The sequence below is a fragment of the Protomyctophum parallelum genome, assembly GCF_964188405.1.
Source record: "Protomyctophum parallelum genome assembly, chromosome: 13".
NCBI lineage: Eukaryota > Metazoa > Chordata > Actinopteri > Myctophiformes > Myctophidae > Protomyctophum > Protomyctophum parallelum.
The window spans coordinates 28,382,886-28,404,088 of record NC_139708.1 but is presented as its reverse complement, the minus strand read 5'-3'; the positions used below and the strand labels follow the sequence as shown (position 1 = coordinate 28,404,088).

Genomic DNA, 21,203 nt, shown 5'->3' with positions numbered 1-21,203 from the left:
ATCGGCGGACCTCCTCTAACCACAACGTTTCTGCCCAACGATATCATTATGCCAAAATGAAGTGAAGACAATGAAAGATTAACCTAGGCCCATATATATATGGTCTATCCATGCAGGTCTAATGGCTGACAAGGAGGAGAAGCCCATGGCAGACGAGGAGGAGGAGGCCAGCCTCAACTACACTCCCCCGGCACAGAAGTCTCTACCCGAGATCCTGGATCTGGACAAGGAGGACGAGAGTCTCAACAAATACAAGCAGACCCTGCTGGGAGCAGGGCCTACTTGCCTAGGTAAGGCCTACACTCACTGTGTGTGTGTGTGTGTGTGTGTGTGTGTGTGTGTGTGTGTGTGTGTGTGTGTGTGTGTGTGTGTGTGTGTGTGTGTGTGTGTGTGTGTGTGTGTGTGTGTGTGTGTGTGGTCTCCCCTGGGTGACTAATGCCGGTGATGCATGCTTGTATTCAGTGTTATTGAGGCTCCTAATAATAGTGCTCACTCAATGCAACAACTTAGAAAAGAGAGATACGCAGTCATCGCCTGCTCGCTCTCTCTCTCTCTCTCTCTCTCTCTCTCTCTCTCTCTCTCTCTCTCTCTCTCCCTCCCTCTCTGTGACACACACGGACACACGCACACGCACCCATTATACAGATATATTATGCATGCAGCCAGCGACGCATTGTACACATTCACACATGCACACTGTAAACACACACACACACACACACACACACACACACACACACACACACACACAGTCTTGCTAGTCTCAGCATCTCTGTCCCGGCAGCAGCAGCAGGCGGGCCGTGATACAGCTGATATCATTCCTGTGTAGCTCTGACCCGCTCCCCACTGGAACGCTACACCAGCTTATACCGAAGGATGGAAGGGCAGGGATGAACTGACCCATTACCACCTCAACACCCCATGCTTCTCTAAATCCTATCCTATAGAAAAAATGTTTCTATAACCTTTTCATGTCGAGAACCGCCTAGAATTATACGTGTCTTAAAAATATGTCGTTCCAGGGACCTCCCAGAAGGCAGCAAAGATTTGAGTTTAAAAACGTTCGCTGGGGCAGGCATTATGTATTCAATGATTTGCGCCACGTTTTTGCTATTTTCTTTTCTCTAAAAAATTGGTCGCTCGCTCTCTCAGTGCCGCGCTATGAGCGTGTAGATATGCTATTTTTCAATAGCTAAAGTTTAAAATAATGGTTAATAAATAATAATAATCTTTATTGTCCCGAAGGATATTCATCTTCACAGGTCTGTTCAACACCAACAACAAAAATAGCACATAGTACAGAAAAACATACAAAAAAAAACATTAGTTCCCAACTGTGTACAGAACCATCCTATCGGCGGGGCAGTTTGTTTAATGCCACGATGGCTGAGGGGACAAAACTCCTATACTGAAACAAACCTTTTTCCAGGGTAAGGTTCTGTATCTTTGTCCTGATGGCATGAGGTTGAAGAAGCGATACAGGGGATGATCAGTGTCACGTGATATTGAGAGTGCTAACCGTGTGATGGCATTATTGTTCATATCAGAAAGTGTTGGCGTGGGAAGTCTGATAATCTTGGAAGCAATACGGGTAATACTGAAAAGTTTGTTTCTGTTAGGCATGGGTAGTATGTTGTAAAAACATGCGGAACAGTACAACAGAACAGGTTGAATAATGCTTTTGTACAATAATAAAAGAAGATGAAGAGCAACAGATAATGATCTTAACTTGTGGATTACATGAAGTCTTTGCTGAAAACGTGACTGGATAGATGTAATATGTTGATCAAACCTAAGTCTATTGTCCAGGGTGAGTCCAAGATATGTGAAACTGGCAACCTGTTCTATTGTCTTACCAATAATGAGGAGTGGGTTAAGTCCAGTGTGGGTTGTTTCAATGACCAGTTCTTTTGTTTTGTCCACATTCAACACTAGATAGTTGATGTGTAAAAATGAGAAATGATGTTCTGATAGACCGTAATAGAGTTATTGTCATGGAGCAGTCCGATAATAGCAGTATCATCAGAGTGGTTAAAAGCTATATGGTGACACAGATATGTTCCAGTATGAACTAATAGAATAGAGTATTAGCTTTCTGTCAGGTGCGTGCGTGCGTTTGTGTGTGTGTGCGTGAGAGCCAATAGAGAAACCTTACCATTAAATGGAGGTTGGGAGTAATTCCAGTAATCTCATCGAGCTGGGTTTCAGGGGTTACACAATTCTGTGGATTCCTATTATATTGTGTATATATATGTATTGTGTTTTGGTGTATGTATTGTATTTTAAACCTATTGTTCGTGAGTGTAATTAATGTACTTAATTGATGTATTTGTATTGCTCTGGAGTGGATCTTCACATGCAGCCTATTGGCTTATCAATTGATTGAACGACGACACCCAGTTATGTTCCACCTATTTAAGGTTTTCAAGGCCATACCCATGTGACTTGAGAAAGCCCGGGGGGGCGAAACGTTGTTGTATTCATAGGTTGAAATAAAAAAGACGGGGAGCAGAATTATATCGTGTCAGACATTCCACTTTTTTCTTCATTTAGTCTTTTTTTTTTTCATAGTAGATCGGGTGCACCACCCCAGTGAGTGTGTCTGTAAAAACTTTGATCGTTAGTTGCTCTCAACATGGTTATGTTTTATTTCAGCGTTCGGTTGTACAACTCACTGTGCCATTAAGATTTCTCTTCAAGATCAAATTAAACTTTAACGCAACATTTTTATTCAGGCTTATTAAAATCATGGCTTGTAGCATAGAGTTATTTTGATACCGAACAGTATCGTAATTCAAAATTCCTCATACGGCCTAAAATTCTGGATTGGCTATACATTTTCGACGTGAATATAACCATATTATATAATCATATGTGGGAGTTAATTTGTAAAAATCACAAAATATGGTTCCAAACGTCATTGAAGTGGGACTCATAAGATGTCCCTGGGACCCATTGAAAAGACCACCCCTGTGTCCCGGGACCCATTACACTGAAAAGCTATTTACATCACTGCTGGTGGAAGACCAAGCGTGCTGTGGCATTCTGGGTCAATTGGAGAGGCTTATGAGAGGTTATGAAAGCTAATTTACACATTGTTTGTACACATGCAGGCAAACACAACAGTCTCTTAGCAAAATGTCATTGTCAAAATGGAATTCGGTCCCTATTTAACAATTTATTTTACTCTAAGCCATGCAACAATGATAGTATAGCAATCATATCACAGCCATACGGGGTTTGTAGTATTCAGCTCTTAAAAACCATAATTTAAGTGGTAAACGGGTATCAGAGTCGGTATTGTGAAGGACAAAAGGCCACAATTTGGTCTTCATGATGTCACACACAGCCACAAATATATTTCCGGCATCGTTGCATTGGGGCAGTATTATCCATTGACCTTCTTTTTGGAACACTTGTGGTTTTGTTCTGTATTGTATAGCCTACTGTACTGTATTGTTAAACATTTCCCCAGGTTGACAAAGTAGACATACAGTCAGTAGCTAATGTACTAGACAGACACGTATCCTATATTGTGTAGATTAGATGTCCATAGACAAATACTGCCTACCAGTTTGTTTGCAACTATTCTGATTTGGTATACTATAGACTATAGAGTCATTTCAGTTGGTCATGGTGCCGTAGTTTTCAGAAGGCTGCCCTGATTTAAGCCTAGCATGTGAATGCCAAATGGCAGTTAATTGAGGCGAGTAAAGGCCTATTCATACTAAATGGAATGACTTCAGTTCAGTTCAGTTCAGTTTTATTTTGGTCATTAAAAAAAAACATTACATGTATTCATTTTGTCGTGTTTTTTTTACACTTTTTTTGTAGAGACCAAAAGGGTTTAGGCTGAAGCCAATGGCTTATTGTGCCTATCCCAAGGGGGGAGATCCCACAATTATTATTATCATAATAATTAATAACACAATTGTTATTATCATAATAATTGTGTACTAATATGATTAAGATATGATTAATAGTACTAGGTTGATGATTCTAACGTAATGTAGCTTTATTGTGCATATACTCAGACACAGATAGACACTGTCTATCTAAGCACACTCAGGCTTGTGCGTGCGTGCATGCATGCATGCACGCACGCACATACTCTCACTCACACACACACACACACACACACACACACACACACACACACACACACACACACCCCACACACACTTCACAAGTGTAAATTATGTATTTGTTGTTGTTTTTGTTTTTGTTATTTTCCATTCCTATGTTTGATTACTTTGTCTGCTTACTATTTGTATATTATCTTTGGTGAGAACCACATCTAAGCCCTCCATGGGTTTCTTTTCTCACCTGCACACACTTTTTTGTTGATGTTACCTTTTTTTCCCCACAGTTTCACACCTCTAACGCTTATACATCTCGCTTTTTTGTTGGTTCTTGCCTTATAGTCCGTAGATGGATTCCCCCTTCGTCATAGGCAGTTTCCACCCACTCTGCTGCAATTAGACCTCATCATGCTGGAGATAATTCTGTTTTCTTTCTTTCCAACCTGGGCCCTCTTTTCCTACAGCGGTTATCTTTTATTTCAGCGCTCAGTTTCACCAACCCTATTACCTTATTGACCGCAACGTGTTCTGTCGCCCCTCTCCAGATCCAACCCTATAACCTTATTGACCTCTGACCTCTGTCCCCCCTCTCCAGATCCAACCCTATAACCTTATTGACATCTGACCTCTGTCCCCCTCTCCAGATCCAACCCTATAACCTTATTGACCTCTGACCTCTGTCCCTCCTCTCCAGATCCAACCCTATAACCTTATTGACATCTGACCTCTGTCCCCCTCTCCAGATCCAACCCTATAACCTTATTGACCTCTGACCTCTGTCCCCCCTCTCCAGATCCAACCCTATAACCTTATTGACCTCTGACCTCTGTCCCCCTCTCCAGATCCAACCCTATAACCTTATTGACCTCTGACCTCTGTCCCCCCTCTCCAGATCCCAACGTCCCAAACCTCCAGGTGACCAGACTGACGCTGATGTGTGACCAAGCCCCTGGAGCAATCACCATGGACCTCACAGGTGCAGTACAATCGCGGGTCCATTTGGTTCCATTTGTACACTCTCAGAGTTAAATTAACCTTGATTTTACAATATAAATTGGGGGTCACAGAGATAGAAATGCCATTAAATGGGGGTCGATAGACTAATGCATGTCAAACTGGGCGTCCTTGAAATCAAACGGGTTGAGAATCACTGCTAGAGCTGTAAAACTCTTCTCTTATGGGGGTCCCTGGCATATCTTTTCAAATGGGGGTCCGCGGGCTAATTAGTGTCAATTTGGGGAAACCTGGACTAGATAGAAGACCATCAGATAGAGCCATATATGGCCATCGAGTCTCAATCAATTTTCTAGCCTGGAAACCAGACAAATATGCCACAGGGGGAAAAAAACAAGAATGACTCAGTTATAACTTCCAGGTGCAACAAGCTCTTGTAGCGTTGTTTTCAGTGGTTTCCGATGTTCTTTTGTTGGTTCGCTGACTGTGTTTTGTTAGGGCTTTCCTGTAGCTACAGTTATCTCATAACATTAGCTTCTGTTGCCACTCGCGCCGCGTTGGCGTTCAGAGTATGGGTTTTTATGCTTTTCAGATCTATGGGTTTTATGGGTTAAGTCTCCCATTGGCTTAGAGGCAACCTAGAGGCAGCCAATCATGAAAAAGTGTCCACTACGGTATCTTTACTGTCGTTAGTAGAGGTACTAGCAAATGTAGTCCAGGTGCTTTTCAAGCACCCGGCCTAAAAATGCCCTGGGCAAATTGGCTCTGTCACTCCTTTTCTCCTTGAAATTATCCCTCGCTCACCCCAGAGTTCATCCATCCATCCATCTTCAACCGCTTATCCGTAGTCGGGTCGCGGGGGCAACAGCTCCACCAGAGAGCTCCAGACTTCCCTCTCCCGAACATTAGTGACTTCCTCCTGGGGGATTCCGAGACGTTCCAAGGCCAGAGAGTCGATGTATTTCCTCCAACTGCGCCTTGGTCTGCCCCGGGGTCTCCTCCCAGTGGGACATGCGTCGAGGACCTCCCTAGGGAGGCGCCCGAGTGGCATCCTAACCAGATGCCCGAACCACCTCAGCTGGCTCCTTTCCAGGCGAAGGAGCAGCGGTTCTACTCCGAGTCTCTCTCGTGTGACTGAACTTCTCACCCTATCTCTAAGGGAGATGCCAGCCACCCGTCGAAGAAAACTCATTTCAGCCGCTTGTATTCGTGACCTTATTCTTTCGGTCATGACCCACACTTCATGACCATAGATGAGAGTAGGAACGAAGATTGCTCGGTAGACAGAGAGACCAATCAGAGCCTATTCAAAGTGAGACTTTTTTTGCTGTGACGTTGGAATCTGTTTGTAACCGCCCCTTGGAAATAAATCTCCCACACCGAAGTTCCAGACCAAAGTAAGCAGTGATATATAATTATATACCAAAGACCACGTTTGGAGCCCGCCCTCCTTATGGCGTTGGGAGTTGTGGGCTACAAAGTTTGAGAACCACTGCCCTAGAAGACTATGAAGTTCTCAACGTTTGGCACAATAGTAGCATTTATTTATGTTTCACCGCAAGCAGTACGTAGTGCTTTCAACCCATTTCCCATGATGTGTAACATTAGTTTCTGTTCTAGTGGCTCCTGGCCAACATTCAACCTTGTTTAATGATTGGATTTGCCCTGCGCAAACACTCCATCACAGGCGGGGAGCGGGCTGCAGACGGCCCTGACTAAGCCAAAGCATTACTTCATCTCAGGCTTGTACACATCCCAACACCTTCAATAATTAGCAGACTCTAACCACAAAACCATTTATAGCCCTCTACAACACAAAGCTAAACATTTAGTTGCCGGGTGTTACACAGCCGGGAAATGGCTGAGCTTAGAAGGTAATTTCAGGTCCCTTTAGTCCCTTTCAGTCCCTTTAACCAAGAAGTTTGGTCTTTCTCGCCCAGTGCAGCTTGCTTTATGGATCATAAAAACATGTGTATATAAGACCAGCATCTTATAAGTATTCAATCCCTTACATGATTTCAGTTGATAAAATTCTCAGGTTTTTCTGCACAGTTGCAGATAAAGCCCTTGAGCCTGAGCCCATTCATAGTAGAGGATAATTGGCTCCAACCATCAGTCTCGATTGGCTCTATAATAATCACCAATCTGCAATTGGGCTCCAGATTGGGGAAATTCCTGGCAAGAAACAAGCTTTACGCAAAAAGAAACCCCCAAAGGACGTGTGAGCATAAGCGCGCATATGCTTCTCGTTTCCCGCTGATGAATTAGCAAAAAATAATAAATAAATAAAAAGACATGTGTCCGCATACTGTACGTATATTCTCATAGAAATACTTTGCACATAGGGTGAGCCGATGTCACGGTTTATCCGGGATTGGTGAGAACAGTTGTGCGCAAACCTGCACGCGCAACATCTTTTATTTAACTAAATGACAACTAAATGTACACTAAATGAAAACTAAGCTACGATGACAAAAACTCAGACTAAATGTATTGACAATTACGTCAACAGATAAAAACTAGACTAAAATGTTAGGAAGGGACTAGTGGACAAGAGATCCAGTATAAGTCATTTTACGATCTACATAAGCTCTCAACGCGTCGCAGTGCGACGTGTGTAACTAAATGTAAAAATGTAAAAAACTAAATCAACTGTACATTTAGTCGACTATAAAACTAGACTAACACCATAGGCGGCGGGTGCGTTTTACCTTTGGGTAGGCTGCTATAGAATTGCGTTGGGGGGGGGGGGGGGGGGGGGGGGGGCTCTCGCCGCCGCGGATTTATTTATTTCCCAGATGGTCTAAAAATGAGTTATTTAGCATACTTTTACCAATGAATTAGCCTATACACAGACAGCGACTTTTGGACGTCTTTTTCTCAAGTCTCGAGTCAGTCAGTGTAGATTACCCCTCCAGGAGTAGCGGGTCATGGCTCTTCACAGACGGCACAGAGACAGCAGTCATTCCGCTGAACGTGTCAGTGTTGCTGCAGTGGTGTGGACTGTGAACCGTGAACCGTGCGGCACTGGTGGTGCTGCTGAGTGCTGACAGCCGACTCACAGCTTCTTTTTCTGAATTAGGCTACTTTATCTTTGCCTTGAAAAATACATTTTGCGTTTTGCTGTTTCCCAAAACAAACGCGCGCTACTCTCTGCTAGCTACAAAGCGACTGGAAGGACGAGGTTTACAGACATACCAATAGTAGTCAATCATATGCTGATTAGGCCAGTTGCTGTATAGTGTATATAGCCTATCCGATCAGCGATCACCAGGGGGCAGCGACAACACACACACACACACACACACACACACACACACACACAATAGCCTTCTATAATGCTGCGCACATATATTATATATATAAAAAAAAAAATACCCAGCATAATTTTTGGGAAGGCTAAGCCTTCCCTAGCCTTACGCACCCGCCGCCTATGACTAACACTAAAACATTCCAGGTGACTAAAACTAAATGAAAACTATTCAAGAGACTATGACTAAAACTAAAATCTAAATTTGCTGTCAAAAACAACACTGAGCAAGGCAGTTGGTCGCAGTGTCTGGCGATATAGAACAATGCAGTCGTAGCGAGCGGGCAGCTCCCAGGTGTGCAGTATATTACCATGCAGCACATGCATGGTGTGTGTGTGTGTGTGTGTGTGTGTGTGCAGTGCCCAACATGCCCCCTTGGGTGAAGTTTAAAGATACATGATCTCCTGCCCCGAACACTGGCTATGGAACACATCCATTCTGTCGATGTCGTACCGTATGTGCAGGGCTGTATAGCGGTGTTTTGCGGGCCATAGATAGGGCTTTTGTTCCCACCAGGGGAAGATTTGTGTGTGCATGCCCAAGTGTACTGTGTACTGTAAGTGGGTGTGCCTGCTATTTATATGCAGCTCTCTCTCTGTGTGTGTGTGTGTGTGTGTGTGTGTGTGTGTGTGTGTGTGTGTGTGTGTGTGTGTGTGTGTGTGTGTGTGTGTGTGTGTGTGTGTGTGTGTGTGTGTGTGTGTGTGTGTGTGTGTGTGTGTGTGTGTGTGTCACTGTGTGTGTGTGCACGCGCACGCGCGCGCACACTGTTTGCTTACTGGGCAGTATTGACGTTTCCCCCTGGGAGAAGGGGCCAGAGAGCCACATGCAGGAGGTGGGGGTGAGGTGTGTGCGTGCGAGTGTTTGTGTGTTTGTCTGGTCTGCTGCGCATGGTAATCAGGTGTCGACGCCCCTATAGCTACAAGGAGATGATGTCATCTCCTCCAAGGATGCAACAGGAGAGAGGATCGGTGTGTGTGTGTGTGTGTGTGCGCGCGACTGTGCACGCGCGTGCATGTGTGTGTGTGTGTGTGTGTGTGTGTGCCAGCGTGTGTGTGGATTTTTTGTGGATGTTTTTGTCCTCACCTCTGGATGACTTGTACACTGGGGTGTGCCCACCTGTACATGGCCACGCCAATGCTGTGATTTTGTCTTTGCCTCCGTGTGTGTGTGTGTGTGTGTGTGTGTGTGTGTGTGTGTGTGTGTGTGTGTGTGTGTGTGTGTGTATACACGCACACACTGGCTGCAAAGACAAATGGGAAAGGTCACTTGGTTGCTAGGGGATACTGATCTTGTGCTACCCAGTTTCTTTTTGAGAGAAAAATAAGAATAATATTAGGTCTGCGTATATACTGTACAGTATACAGTACAGTATATATATATATATATATATATATATATATATTTCATTCTAGACAGTCTTCGCCCCTTGGCAACGAATGTGACCCCCGTTGTGAGAAACCTGGGTGTCCAATTTTACCCTGAACTCCGTTTTGAATGCCAGGTAAAATAAAAAGGTAGTACAGACGTGGTTCATGCATTTAAGAAACATCATCAGCTACTGATTTTTGTATGTCATTGTACACATGTATCCCGATGACTAACCTAAACACTTAAATTGGTATACAATTTGAACAGCAAAAGGCTGTCACTTTAAAATAATTCAATTCAGAGGGATTTGTCTTTTTAGGTAGTGGGATTATAGTTTAGAATACTTTCCAAAAAGCTCTGAATTATTTGTGAGTCCATTGATGTTTGAAAGAGTCTAGTGTATTCCGGGGCTTAACTGCTCACAACACGCCTGTAGCACATTCCCATCCATTCCATCGGGGACCGCTGAATTTCCTAGTATTTATCTCGGAGACGGTGCATCACCCTTCCTGAAGTGTTACACATATCGGTGTGCCAACCTCTCTTCAGTCCCCCGTGGGCCCCAATTGCCACGGTCTGTCAGTCTTATAACGTGCACAAAAAGCCATTTAAGTCATTGACAAACTCTGCTGTTTGTACAGAATCGGTCTGCTTCTGGCCAACCATTGTCTTTATTCCACAACACGCCTCCCCTGCGTCATTGTCCTTGAGTTGCTGTTCCCCTCTTGCTTTGTAGTCCCTTGTTGCTTGGTTTAGTTGTGTCCGTATTTATCTCTGCATTTATTTTCCCATCCCATCTTTCATTCATTTTAGAAGCCTGTAATTCAGGATTCATTCGCGGATATATCTTTTTTTCACTTCCCAGTCCGTACATTGAAAGCAACCTTCTAACGTCAATATACTCTCCCATATTCACTGATCTTGATTTGTGTTTTTCAGATTTTTGTCATGGTTCGAATCACCTAACTGGTTGCCTAGTATCTAGGCATGTAACTATATATCGTATATCGATATATATCTATATTAATCCCGACGATATGAATCGATTCATTGAAATAAAAAAATCGATTAAAAAAAAAAACTATTTTACTACTTTATTTTTAGTGGGGCTAGTGTGATGTGAAATGTATTCCATCATATTCAAGTGCTTTTGGAGAGAAATGATAGTCACTTTCAGTAGTAGAGCACTGTAGAGGGGAGCTGTGTGTGTCTGTGACTGTGCCCACTGCCCAGGTGATGATGGTCGTCATCAAGGAAGGCAATTATGTTTCTGTACTGTCAAAAGTAATGCTACTTCTTTTGCAATGTATTTAAATAAAAAATCTCAGGGGGGGAAGATAAATTATATAAAATTTAAAAAACAGAATCTTTCTTTAAAATATATATTCTTTTTAATATCATGAAAAATCGTATCGTGATACGAATCGTATCGTGAGTTGAGTGAATCGTTACATGCCTACTAGTATTGTGTGTCTTAATATCGCCACCATAGCACATATACAGTATAATGTAATACCAATAGTTTTTAGTCCTGTAGTTCTAGTTAAAACATTTGCCATATTGCAGATAGTGTTGCAGATCTGTCTGAGCAACCATTAAAGTCAACCGATATTATTTTTGGTGCATGGGAGATATTGGTAACAGGTTTCTGTGGCCATCTTACAGTTTGCATCTGGGGGGAGGATATAAACCATGGTCACGGGAATCTGTAAACATTCTCATGGCAAATAGCTGGGCTACAATTAAACCAAAATGAGTGTTGAGTGTATTCGTGGTGTGTCGTCGCCATAGTTTTAAACCTTTTGCACAATTTGCTGTTTATTTACAACGACACATTTTCAATTAGAGTCCCGTATCGGTATCGGATTGGCCCTTATTTGTCATCGGGTCATATCGGTATCGGTGAATATGCCTAATATGTCTAACCACCGATCCGACACAGGGGTAAGGGGTTGACACTATAGCAGGTAAATAAAATGTGCTAGTCTGCTATAAACACAACACGAGATATATACTGTAGCTAGATAGCTATAAACACAACACGAGATATATACTGTAGCTAGATAGCTATAAACACAACATGAGATCAGGACACTGGTATCGGTATCGGCTAACACAGAAATTGAGGTATCAGGATCGGATCGGAAGCGAAAGAAGTGTATCGGGACATCCCTATTTTCAATCATCTTTGTTGTGGCCTATTGGTTCCTTTCCTGGCGTATCGTATCGCTGATACAAAGCCCAGTAATGCCACAGGGTTGCTGTCAATTGAGTCATTGTGTCATCAATGTCCATCCACCTTGAGGTCAGTCAGGTGTTGGTCTCCTGGGCTGTCCATCCACCTTGAGGTCAGTCAGGTGTTGGTCTCCTGGGCTGTCCAAGTGCTCGCTGAGCCATGCTGGAGTAATAATGTCTCTAATGCTACAGTTTCCCTCTAGCATGCTGACAAGGAAACAGTCGCTGCAGTACAGGAAATGCTCTTTGGCAAGACCAGAGAGACATCCTCTAAGAACGCAACACTGCATGCCTGTTGTCTCAGAATGGTGAAATCATACATCTTGTGTACTGTACGGTGAAATGGTACATCTTGTGTACTGTACAGTACGTGTAGTAGTGCACTAGCCTAGGGAAATCTATCCGTTGCCGTATGTGTGGTGTGCTATAGGGAAATGTTGTGCAATGTATCGGATGATTAATGCTAATTCTGGTTCATATTTACAGTCATTCAATGTTTAATCTCAGTCTGTTGCAGTATTTGCAATCTGGGAACCAATTTGTTGTATCTGTGTGCTTGTGCATGTCTTTCTGACTCCAGTTCATGTAGGCTATTTCATGTGCATGCATGCATATATTGCATACTACGCATACTGTACGCGCATGGGAAAAGAGATAGAGGGAGAAAGGGAAATTGCTGGGAGTGAAAGTATGTACGTTATAGCATCACAAATCTCTCCAGTAAGCAGCAGTGTAATAATGCGGGGAGTATCATATTGCAGTCAGTCTGACCGGCACCAGACTGGATGGGCAATGGACTTTTCATTGGTGGCTGAGCGCATTAGAGACCTCATTATACCTCCTACACCTACAGTATACGGGCTGTTAACAGCATGCTACTCTAAGTAATGACTAGCCGTGTGTGTGTGTGTGTGTGTGTGTGTGTGTGTGTGTGTGTGTGTGTGTGTGTGTGTGTGTGTGTGTGTGTGTGTGTGTGTAGGTGGGGGTAACAGCGGCAGTAAGGGAAAAGAGGAAGAGTTAATTTCTGTTTAAATGTGTGTGAGGGACAGCGAGTGGATGTGTGCGTACGTGCGTGCATGCATGCTTGTGAAAGAGAGAAGCATGGAGAGAGAAAGTGTGAGATGCAGCAAAACAGTGGAATTGACTGAAACAGAGTGTGGTTTATACTATACAGTAGAGCAGGAGACAGAGGCCTGTGGGTTTGCACGCCGTGTCTGACCTCTGACCTGTGGCCCCAACAAAAGCCCTTACCTCTGCAATGTTCCTGCGTGTGCCCCCCCGCCGTGACCTCGCCGTCCTGCTCCCTGCTCTGCTGCCCTTTCTCTGGCGATGACGTGAACAAAACATCTCTGCGTCCTGGCTTATGAGCCACTCCCTGAAAATGGAGGGTTTTCCCCAGTGTTCAACGTAAAATGTTCAACATTAGTCCATCAAAACCGCAATGAAATGTTTAAATATTTCACATCCTACTGCATGCGAAACTTCAAAACATTTGAACGGCCAATATACATTACTTTTTTTTTTAAACTGCGAACTGGATTCCTATGAAATCATATGTGCACATTCATGAGTCCCAGAGGATGGCCCCTACTCATTACCTTTCCTCTATACTGCCACCATCAGGCTAAAATTGCCACTAGCTTCCACAAGATGCAGTATATCAAAATCTAATGGCCAGCGGAAATCCATTAAACTCGAAAAGTTTAACTATTTGAGTTAACCCATGACCTTCCCTCAGACCAAAATATCAACATTTCAAATAAGATATCTCATATTATAATGGGCAGATTCCACGATGATGAACCCTATTGATTTTGGTGACCCATCGGGGCGGCGGTGGCTGGATGTATGCATGTGTGTGTGAATGGGTGAATGTAATGCACAGTCTATGTAAAGCGCCTTGGATAAAGGCACTATATAAATGCACCATTTACCATTACCATTACCGTGGCCAATTTACAGTTGGGTGCATGTAGCAGACTCTATGGGTTGTTAGCGGGAATTGTAGACTCTTTTTTTTGCAGTAGGGTTGTCGAGGATACACCAACATGCCAATAATATTATACTTATTATACTTATTATACTTAAAATGAATATTTATTCATATATATATATGTTGTGAAATCAGTCATTTTAGCAAACATGTGTTATATCTATATCTTCTTTTCAAAAGAAAAGACATATTTCTCCTATTATATTCTCCCTCTCTAACTCTTAAGCTTTTCTCTCTCACACTCTCACACACTGTCTCTCTCTTTCACGATCTCTTTCTCAATGATATCATAACTTCCTCTGTGAGATGACATAAATCGCCAGCATATCGGCGTGTATTTACCTCTGTGACAACGTGCTCTAGGCCTAACGATAAATAGATCACTTAACCTTCACATAAATGCCAGCTCTGTGACAGAGGGAACAGCTCTGTGACAGAGAGAACAGCAGCTCTGTGACAGAGAGAACAGCTCTGTGACAGAGGGAACAGCTCTGTGACAGAGGGAACAGCTCTGTGACAGAGGGAACAGCTCTGTGACAGATGGAACAGCTCTGTGACAGAGAGAACAGCAGCTCTGTGACAGAGAGAACAGCTCTGTGACAGAGGGAACAGCTCTGTGACAGAGGGAACAGCTCTGTGACAGAGGGAACAGCTCTGTGACAGATGGAACAGCTCTGTGACAGAGGGAACAGCTCTGTGACAGAGGGAACAGCTCTGTGACAGATGGAACAGCTCTGTGACAGAGAGAACAGCAGCTCTGTGACAGAGAGAACAGCTCTGTGACAGAGAGAACAGCTCTGTGACAGAGGGAACAGCTCTGTGACAGATGGAACAGCTCTGTGACAGATGGAACAGCTCTGTGACAGAGAGAACAGCAGCTCTGTGACAGAGAGAACAGCTCTGTGACAGAGAGAACAGCTCTGTGACAGAGGGAACAGCTCTGTGACAGAGGGAACAGCTCTGTGACAGATGGAACAGCTCTGTGACAGAGGGAACAGCTCTGGGACAGAGGGAACAGCTCTGGGACAGAGAGAACAACAGCTCTGTGACAGAGTGAACAGCTCTGTGACATAGGGAACAGCTCTTTGGCTAATTTCAGACCCGTTTATGAGCTGCTGTGTGCTTCTAAAATACTTCTCTATAGTGAAGCTAGGGGGGAGTGGCGTGATTCAAACGCATGAGCGCATGCTACATGGTGTCTCTATGTCGTGGGTTCCATAACTTTTCAGCCCGCGACCCCAAAATAATGCTGCCATTGACTCGCGACCCCAACCTAACCCCTGGAGGTAATTCTATGCACAGGCTAGCCCCTCTTATGCCCAGATTTCCGGGTTTGAGTGAACTCAAACATTGAAGTTAAAAGTGAGGACACAAATTGTGATTGGCCGGAATGACATTTTGTGATGTTTTGATTGGTTGAGCACGGAATGTATCTCTTCAGGTTAGATTAATTGTACTGTTGACAGTTGAAAAGCTTTTTCTCCTGTGTGGATACGCTGGTGTGACTATAGGTTAGCTGATGTGCAATAACTCTTGCCACACAGTTTACACTTTACAGTGGTATGGTTTTTCTCCAATATGGATAGGTACTGTAGGTGTTTCTGTAGATTACCCAGATGGGTAAACCTCTTGTCACAGTGTTGACAGTGGTATGGTTTTTCTCCAGTGTGGAGACGCAGGTGTGACTTCAAATTGCTGCACCTAAAGTTATTCATTATAGGTTTTATTGATTGAAGTGAATTGTGTTTCCAAAGTGAGATTCTTTTCAGTGTTGAGTTTCCATAAATATGACTTGGCGCCCAGCCTGTCCCACTTTTCTGATTGATTGATGAATTATTGACTTTGATCTTGGGGAGTAGCCTACTATAGCTAGTATGAATATTACATGATATTATGGTATTAAAATTACAATACTTGTGGCTGCCGGGTAGAGAGCCTTAAGTGCCCTTTCCCCTCTCCCTCAAGAGTCCTTGCCTTTTGCCAGGCCTCAGTTGGAAATAAGCTTAACCACCTGCACCCTCTAGTCGTCTTAATGGACCAGAGTTGCACTGTTCTTGGTGCACTGCTTTCCTACTCTACACCAAATATCTCCGTCAGAATTAGACTATAAGTCCACAAGGTGGCGTTACCCCACGATGCTGGGGGTTCAGGTGTTAATTACCCTGCCTGGTTTAATAAAGGTTAAATAAATTAGAAAAATAGCAGTTAAGCAGTGTGTCAGCGATTTGTGATCAATATCCAGGTGAGGTGTGTGTGTGTGTGTGTGTGTGTGTGTGTGTGTGTGTGTGTGTGTGTGTGTGCACCAGATAAGTGACAGATTAGAACGGTGGTTGTTGAACTTGCTACCGCTGTCTGGTTCTGGTTTGCGAACCAAATGAATTGCTTAGTGCTCAGCATCAAAGTATATAACTTAAGTTAACTTGCCATATGCTTAAATGTTCTATACGCCCATCGATTCATCCGCAATAGCTCATTTTGGAAGCATCGGGGCTTAACGAGACACTGCTGTCTCGTTGAACCCAGCTGGGTGAATAACCTAAATTACCTAATCAACGTCACCACGGTAAATGCTCCATATAAATATAACTATGAAAGCGCTAATGTTAATGTTCACTGCATACACAGTTGACCAAGCAATGTTACAGTCCACTGTAGGCTACAGCTATTTGGTTTCCAAATCGTAGCGTTGCCTGCCTGCCTAGCCTACAGCAATTTAATTTCCCCATCCAGCGCGGTGCGCCTGTCATGTGTGCCCAAAATAACAGATCTGCAAGCTGTCGACACGCAATCGAGCAGCATGTTGATAGTTTGTATGTCTGTTATTTTGGTTAGGCAACGCACATTACGCGTGGTATGTGGGTTTGAGAGGCAATGATTAATGTAGGCCTACAGTAGCCTAGTAGATTCTAGCCAAGTTGACAGTTGTCATAATATTGTATAGCTCTGTTCTGGAATGTTGCACAACGTATTGGACAGTATTGGACATGCTGCGTCACTTCAGAGGATCGCTGCTTGATTCAAAGATGTTTACTCACCCCTGGAAATCGCTGGAAATCATTAGAATGTTGGAAATGGAACGTAGGCTATGTGAGATTGTGAGTTACATAAATCCTTTATTTCGGCGATTAGTCCGTTCACATTAGTCCGTCCCTTCAATAACATTTGAACCACGGCGCAAGGCGCCGCGGCCATATAGTGGCATTTTTTTAGGGTTAGGGTAGGGTTAGCCTCGGAAACCCAGACGTTTTGGGTAGGGTAGGCCTTCATTTTCAAGCCCGATGAGAACTCTAGGCAGTCCCTGTTCTGTATGTGGACTTTAATAAAAGGCATAGAAAGTGGTTTGTGTCTTGTGATGTCATTATAGGCTAGGTCTATTGTGTGTCATATGAAAACGCCTACAAAAAATTAAAATAAATAAATTCATGTAATTAAAAATCTTATAATTCATCTGCCTGCACAGTGCATTCTGTCCAATATATAATACAAAAGATTTAATTGTTCAATTTGAGTAACTGTAATAACTAACTAACTAACTGTAATAGTAATATTAATATATTACTCTTGCTCAGACAGTAATATGTAATATAATATCTTACTTTAAAATTAAGGTAATAACTAATAAGTAATATATTAAAAATATAAAGTAATATACCCAACACTGCATATAAGTATGAGTAATGCACGCTGTACTATACTGTATGTGTATATGTCTATATCTACGAGTGTGTACAAGTGTTTGTGTGTGTTTGAGACAGAGAGATAGAGAAAGAGAGAGGTGTGTGTGTGTGTGTGTGTGTGTGTGTGTGTGTGTGTGTGTGTGTGTGTGTGTGTGTGTGTGTGTGTGTGTGTGTGTGTGTGTGTGTGTGTGTGTGTGTGTGTGTGTGTGTGTGTGTGTGTGTGTGTGTGTGTGTGTGTGTGTGTGTGTGTGTGTGTGTGTGTGTGTGTGTGTGTGTGTGTGTGTGTGTGTGTGTGAAGCCAGTAGAGCGTTCCACCGGTGACCTATTTCCTTGTCCAGATGGTCCCTGAGGAGCTGTCTCCTCCTGTCTCCATCTCTCTGGAGACTAAGGAGCAGAGAGCCAGATGGAGGAGACAAGAGGAGCTTCTCTTTGATTAGTTTAAACGTGTGTACGTCTCTTTTTATCCTGTCCTCCCCTCTCTCCCTCTCTCTCTCTCTCTCTCTCCCCCTCCCTCTCTCTCTATCTCTCTCTATCTCTCTTTCTCTCTCTCCATTACAAAGCACTCGTGGCTGAGTGCTGGCTTTGAATTGACATTATAAAGCGATTAGCCAGTCAATGCTTTTGTGATGCTGTGCTATTAGCATGGCCCGGGATGGTTTATATATATTTTTTCTCCTTTCTATAAACTCATTCACCCCCTCTGGCCCAGACACAGAGAAGACGATTCCATTGTACTAAAGTTTGCTTTAGCTGCATAAATGTCAGAGCCTGTATATTCATTTTTATTGATATTTACTAGGCTGGTTCGCTTTTGGCAGCGGCCTACTCGCGGACCATGCAAGTCGGGAACGATGTACGTAAGTTGGGTACTCACTGTAGCCAGTGCAGTGCCCATTACCACAGTAGGCCTACTAATAATGTATTTCAGTCAATGGGTGATTTACTGTAACCAGCCTCTACGGTATACTGTGCTGTACTGTCACTGTACTGGCACACCCAAAATCATTACATATACAGTTACTATGTGCGTGTGTGTTTGTGTGTGGGTTGGGTTGCACACAGGTGGTGGAAAAACAACCATGCTATTTTCGTGCTCATACCCACCCAGCCAGCCAGCCACCCAGCCACACACATAGCTCCGTAAGGGAGTTGTTGCACCACTCAAAAACAGGCACTGACCCCATACAGCTATGAATACCCATTGTACTTATTGTCATACTGTAGTGCCCGTTGTCAAAGTACCCATTGTACTTATTGTCATACTGTAGTGCCCGTTGTCAAAGTACCCAATGCGATACCCATTACCATGACCATGGTACAGTAGATATATGGAGATAACTATTACCATGACCATGGTACAGTAGATATATGGAGATATGGTACAGTAGATATATGGAGATGTGGGGATTCCTGATGTTGTCAGAAACTGCTGACGTACAGTACATACTGTACAACTGGGCATAAATGGGCAGTGGTTCAAAAAGTACTCGTATCTGTGTGCATCCTCCACACAGATATCAGTTCTTGGAAACCGTTGGTCCTGCCAAATTCCTGACTAAAAACCTCGCGACATCAGCAGCACACACGCCAAGTTTGAGGTTAATTGGCCGACCTGCCTCACGGCTGCAGAGAAGCTGCAGTCACAGTGTGTGCGCGAGTGTGTGTGTGTGTGTGTGTGTGTGTTGTAACTGTCGCAGCTAGGCAGACATCGACTCATAGGAACACACACCTTGCCCATACTTAACTCAAAGTCTGCAAATTCTTTCACTGTGGAACATCTCCGGAGCCCGGCGACATGCAGCAGAGCTTCTTCATTCACCTGAATGGTGCTAATAGTTGCTACTACTATTACTTTTACTACTACTACTTTGTTTAGGGATTGTTCAGTAATGCAGCTGCAATGCATGGGCAGTGCATAACCCAAAGTCTGCACATACTTTGTTGTGCACATCCCCCGGAATGGACTAGTGTGTATTTATATTAGATTAAGAATAATTCTTGCAGAGGATCATTCATTGTGCTACAGCTTTCTAATACATTGGGGGGCCTATTTTCATCAGTGTCTCATGCCTAAAGTTTTTTGCCCTTTTCTTCTTCTTTTTTTTACTATTTTGAAGTGTTTAAAAGCTATTTATTTGAACTGTTCAAAAATGTTTTTCAAAATAGTAAAAGAAAGACGTTGAGTCCCTGCAGTATGAACAGCTGGGTGCTGTTCCACATCATCATGGTACAGTATGAACAGCTGGGTGCTGTTCCACATCATCATGGTACAGTATGAACAGCTGGGTGCTGTTCCACATCATCATGGTACAGTATGAACAGCTGGGTGCTGTTCCACATCATCATGGTACAGTATGAACAGCTGGGTGCTGTTCCACATCATCATGGTACAGTATGAACAGCTGGGTGCTGTTCCACATCATCATGGTACAGTATGAACAGCTGGGTGCTGTTCCACATCATGGTACAGTATGAACAGCTGGGTGCTGTTCCACATCATCATGGTATAGTATGAACAGCTGGGTGCTGTTCCACATCATCATGGTACAGTATGAACAGCTGGGTGCTGTTCCACATCATGGTACAGTATGAACAGCTGGGTGCTGTTCCACATCATCATGGTACAGTATGAACAGCTGGGTGCTGTTCCACATCATGGTATAGTATGAACAGCTGGGTGCTGTTCCACATCATCATGGTACAGTATGAACAGCTGGGTGCTGTTCCACATCATCATGGTACAGTATGAACAGCTGGGTGCTGTTCCACATCATCATGGTACAGTATGAACAGCTGGGTGCTGTTCCACATCATCATGGTACAGTATGAACAGCTGGGTGCTGTTCCACATCATCATGGTACAGTATGAACAGCTGGGTGCTGTTCCACATCATCATGGTACAGTATGAACAGCTGGGTGCTGTTCCACATCATCATGGTACAGTATGAACAGCTGGGTGCTGTTCCACATCATCATGGTACAGTATGAACAGCTGGGTGCTGTTCCACATCATCATGGTACAGTATGAACAGCTGGGTGCTGTTCCACATCATCATGGTATAGTATGAACAGCTGGGTGCTGTTCCACATCATCATGGTACAGTATGAACAGCTGGGTGCTGTTCCACATCATCATGGTACAGTATGAACAGCTGGGTGCTGTTCCACATGCACAACCGAGTTTCTATATTACCAGGAAGTTCTTTGCATTCACCTTCTAGTGAGTGGAATTAAAGTACATGATGGAACACCAGGGTGAATGCAGTTCACTGCTTGGTAATAGGAGACACAGCCAGCGGTGCCAGGGGTCCCTGGGCTGGGGACCATGTTTGTACAGTACATTATTACTACAGTATGTACTACTGAACTAGCATGTGAAGTCATTAGCCTGTGATGATGTGAGCATGATGTCATGTGTTCACAGGAGGAGACCTGGAGGCTCTGAAGAAAAAGAGCTTCACCATGAAGGAAGGAGTGGACTACAGGGTTAAGATCCACTTCAAGGTAATGATGGAGGGAGGGAGGGAGGGAGGGAGGGATGGATGGATAGATGGGTGGGTGGGAGAATTTAATGTTGGATTG

The 21,203-nt window shown here is 43.6% G+C and overlaps 1 protein-coding gene across 2 annotated transcripts in view; it reads left to right on the top strand.

The window, feature by feature from the left end:
* The window catches only part of arhgdig (Rho GDP dissociation inhibitor (GDI) gamma), a 59,400-nt gene that overhangs the window by 29,710 nt on the left and 8,487 nt on the right, over window positions 1-21,203 (top strand). For both annotated transcript variants that reach the window (XM_083779607.1, XM_083779606.1), the window contains exons 2-4: window positions 117-290; window positions 4,975-5,058; window positions 21,046-21,125. In XM_083779607.1, the coding sequence (XP_083635733.1) occupies window positions 122-290; window positions 4,975-5,058; window positions 21,046-21,125 (333 nt within the window). In that variant the 5' untranslated portion in view covers window positions 117-121. The remainder of the gene's footprint in view (window positions 1-116; window positions 291-4,974; window positions 5,059-21,045; window positions 21,126-21,203) is intronic.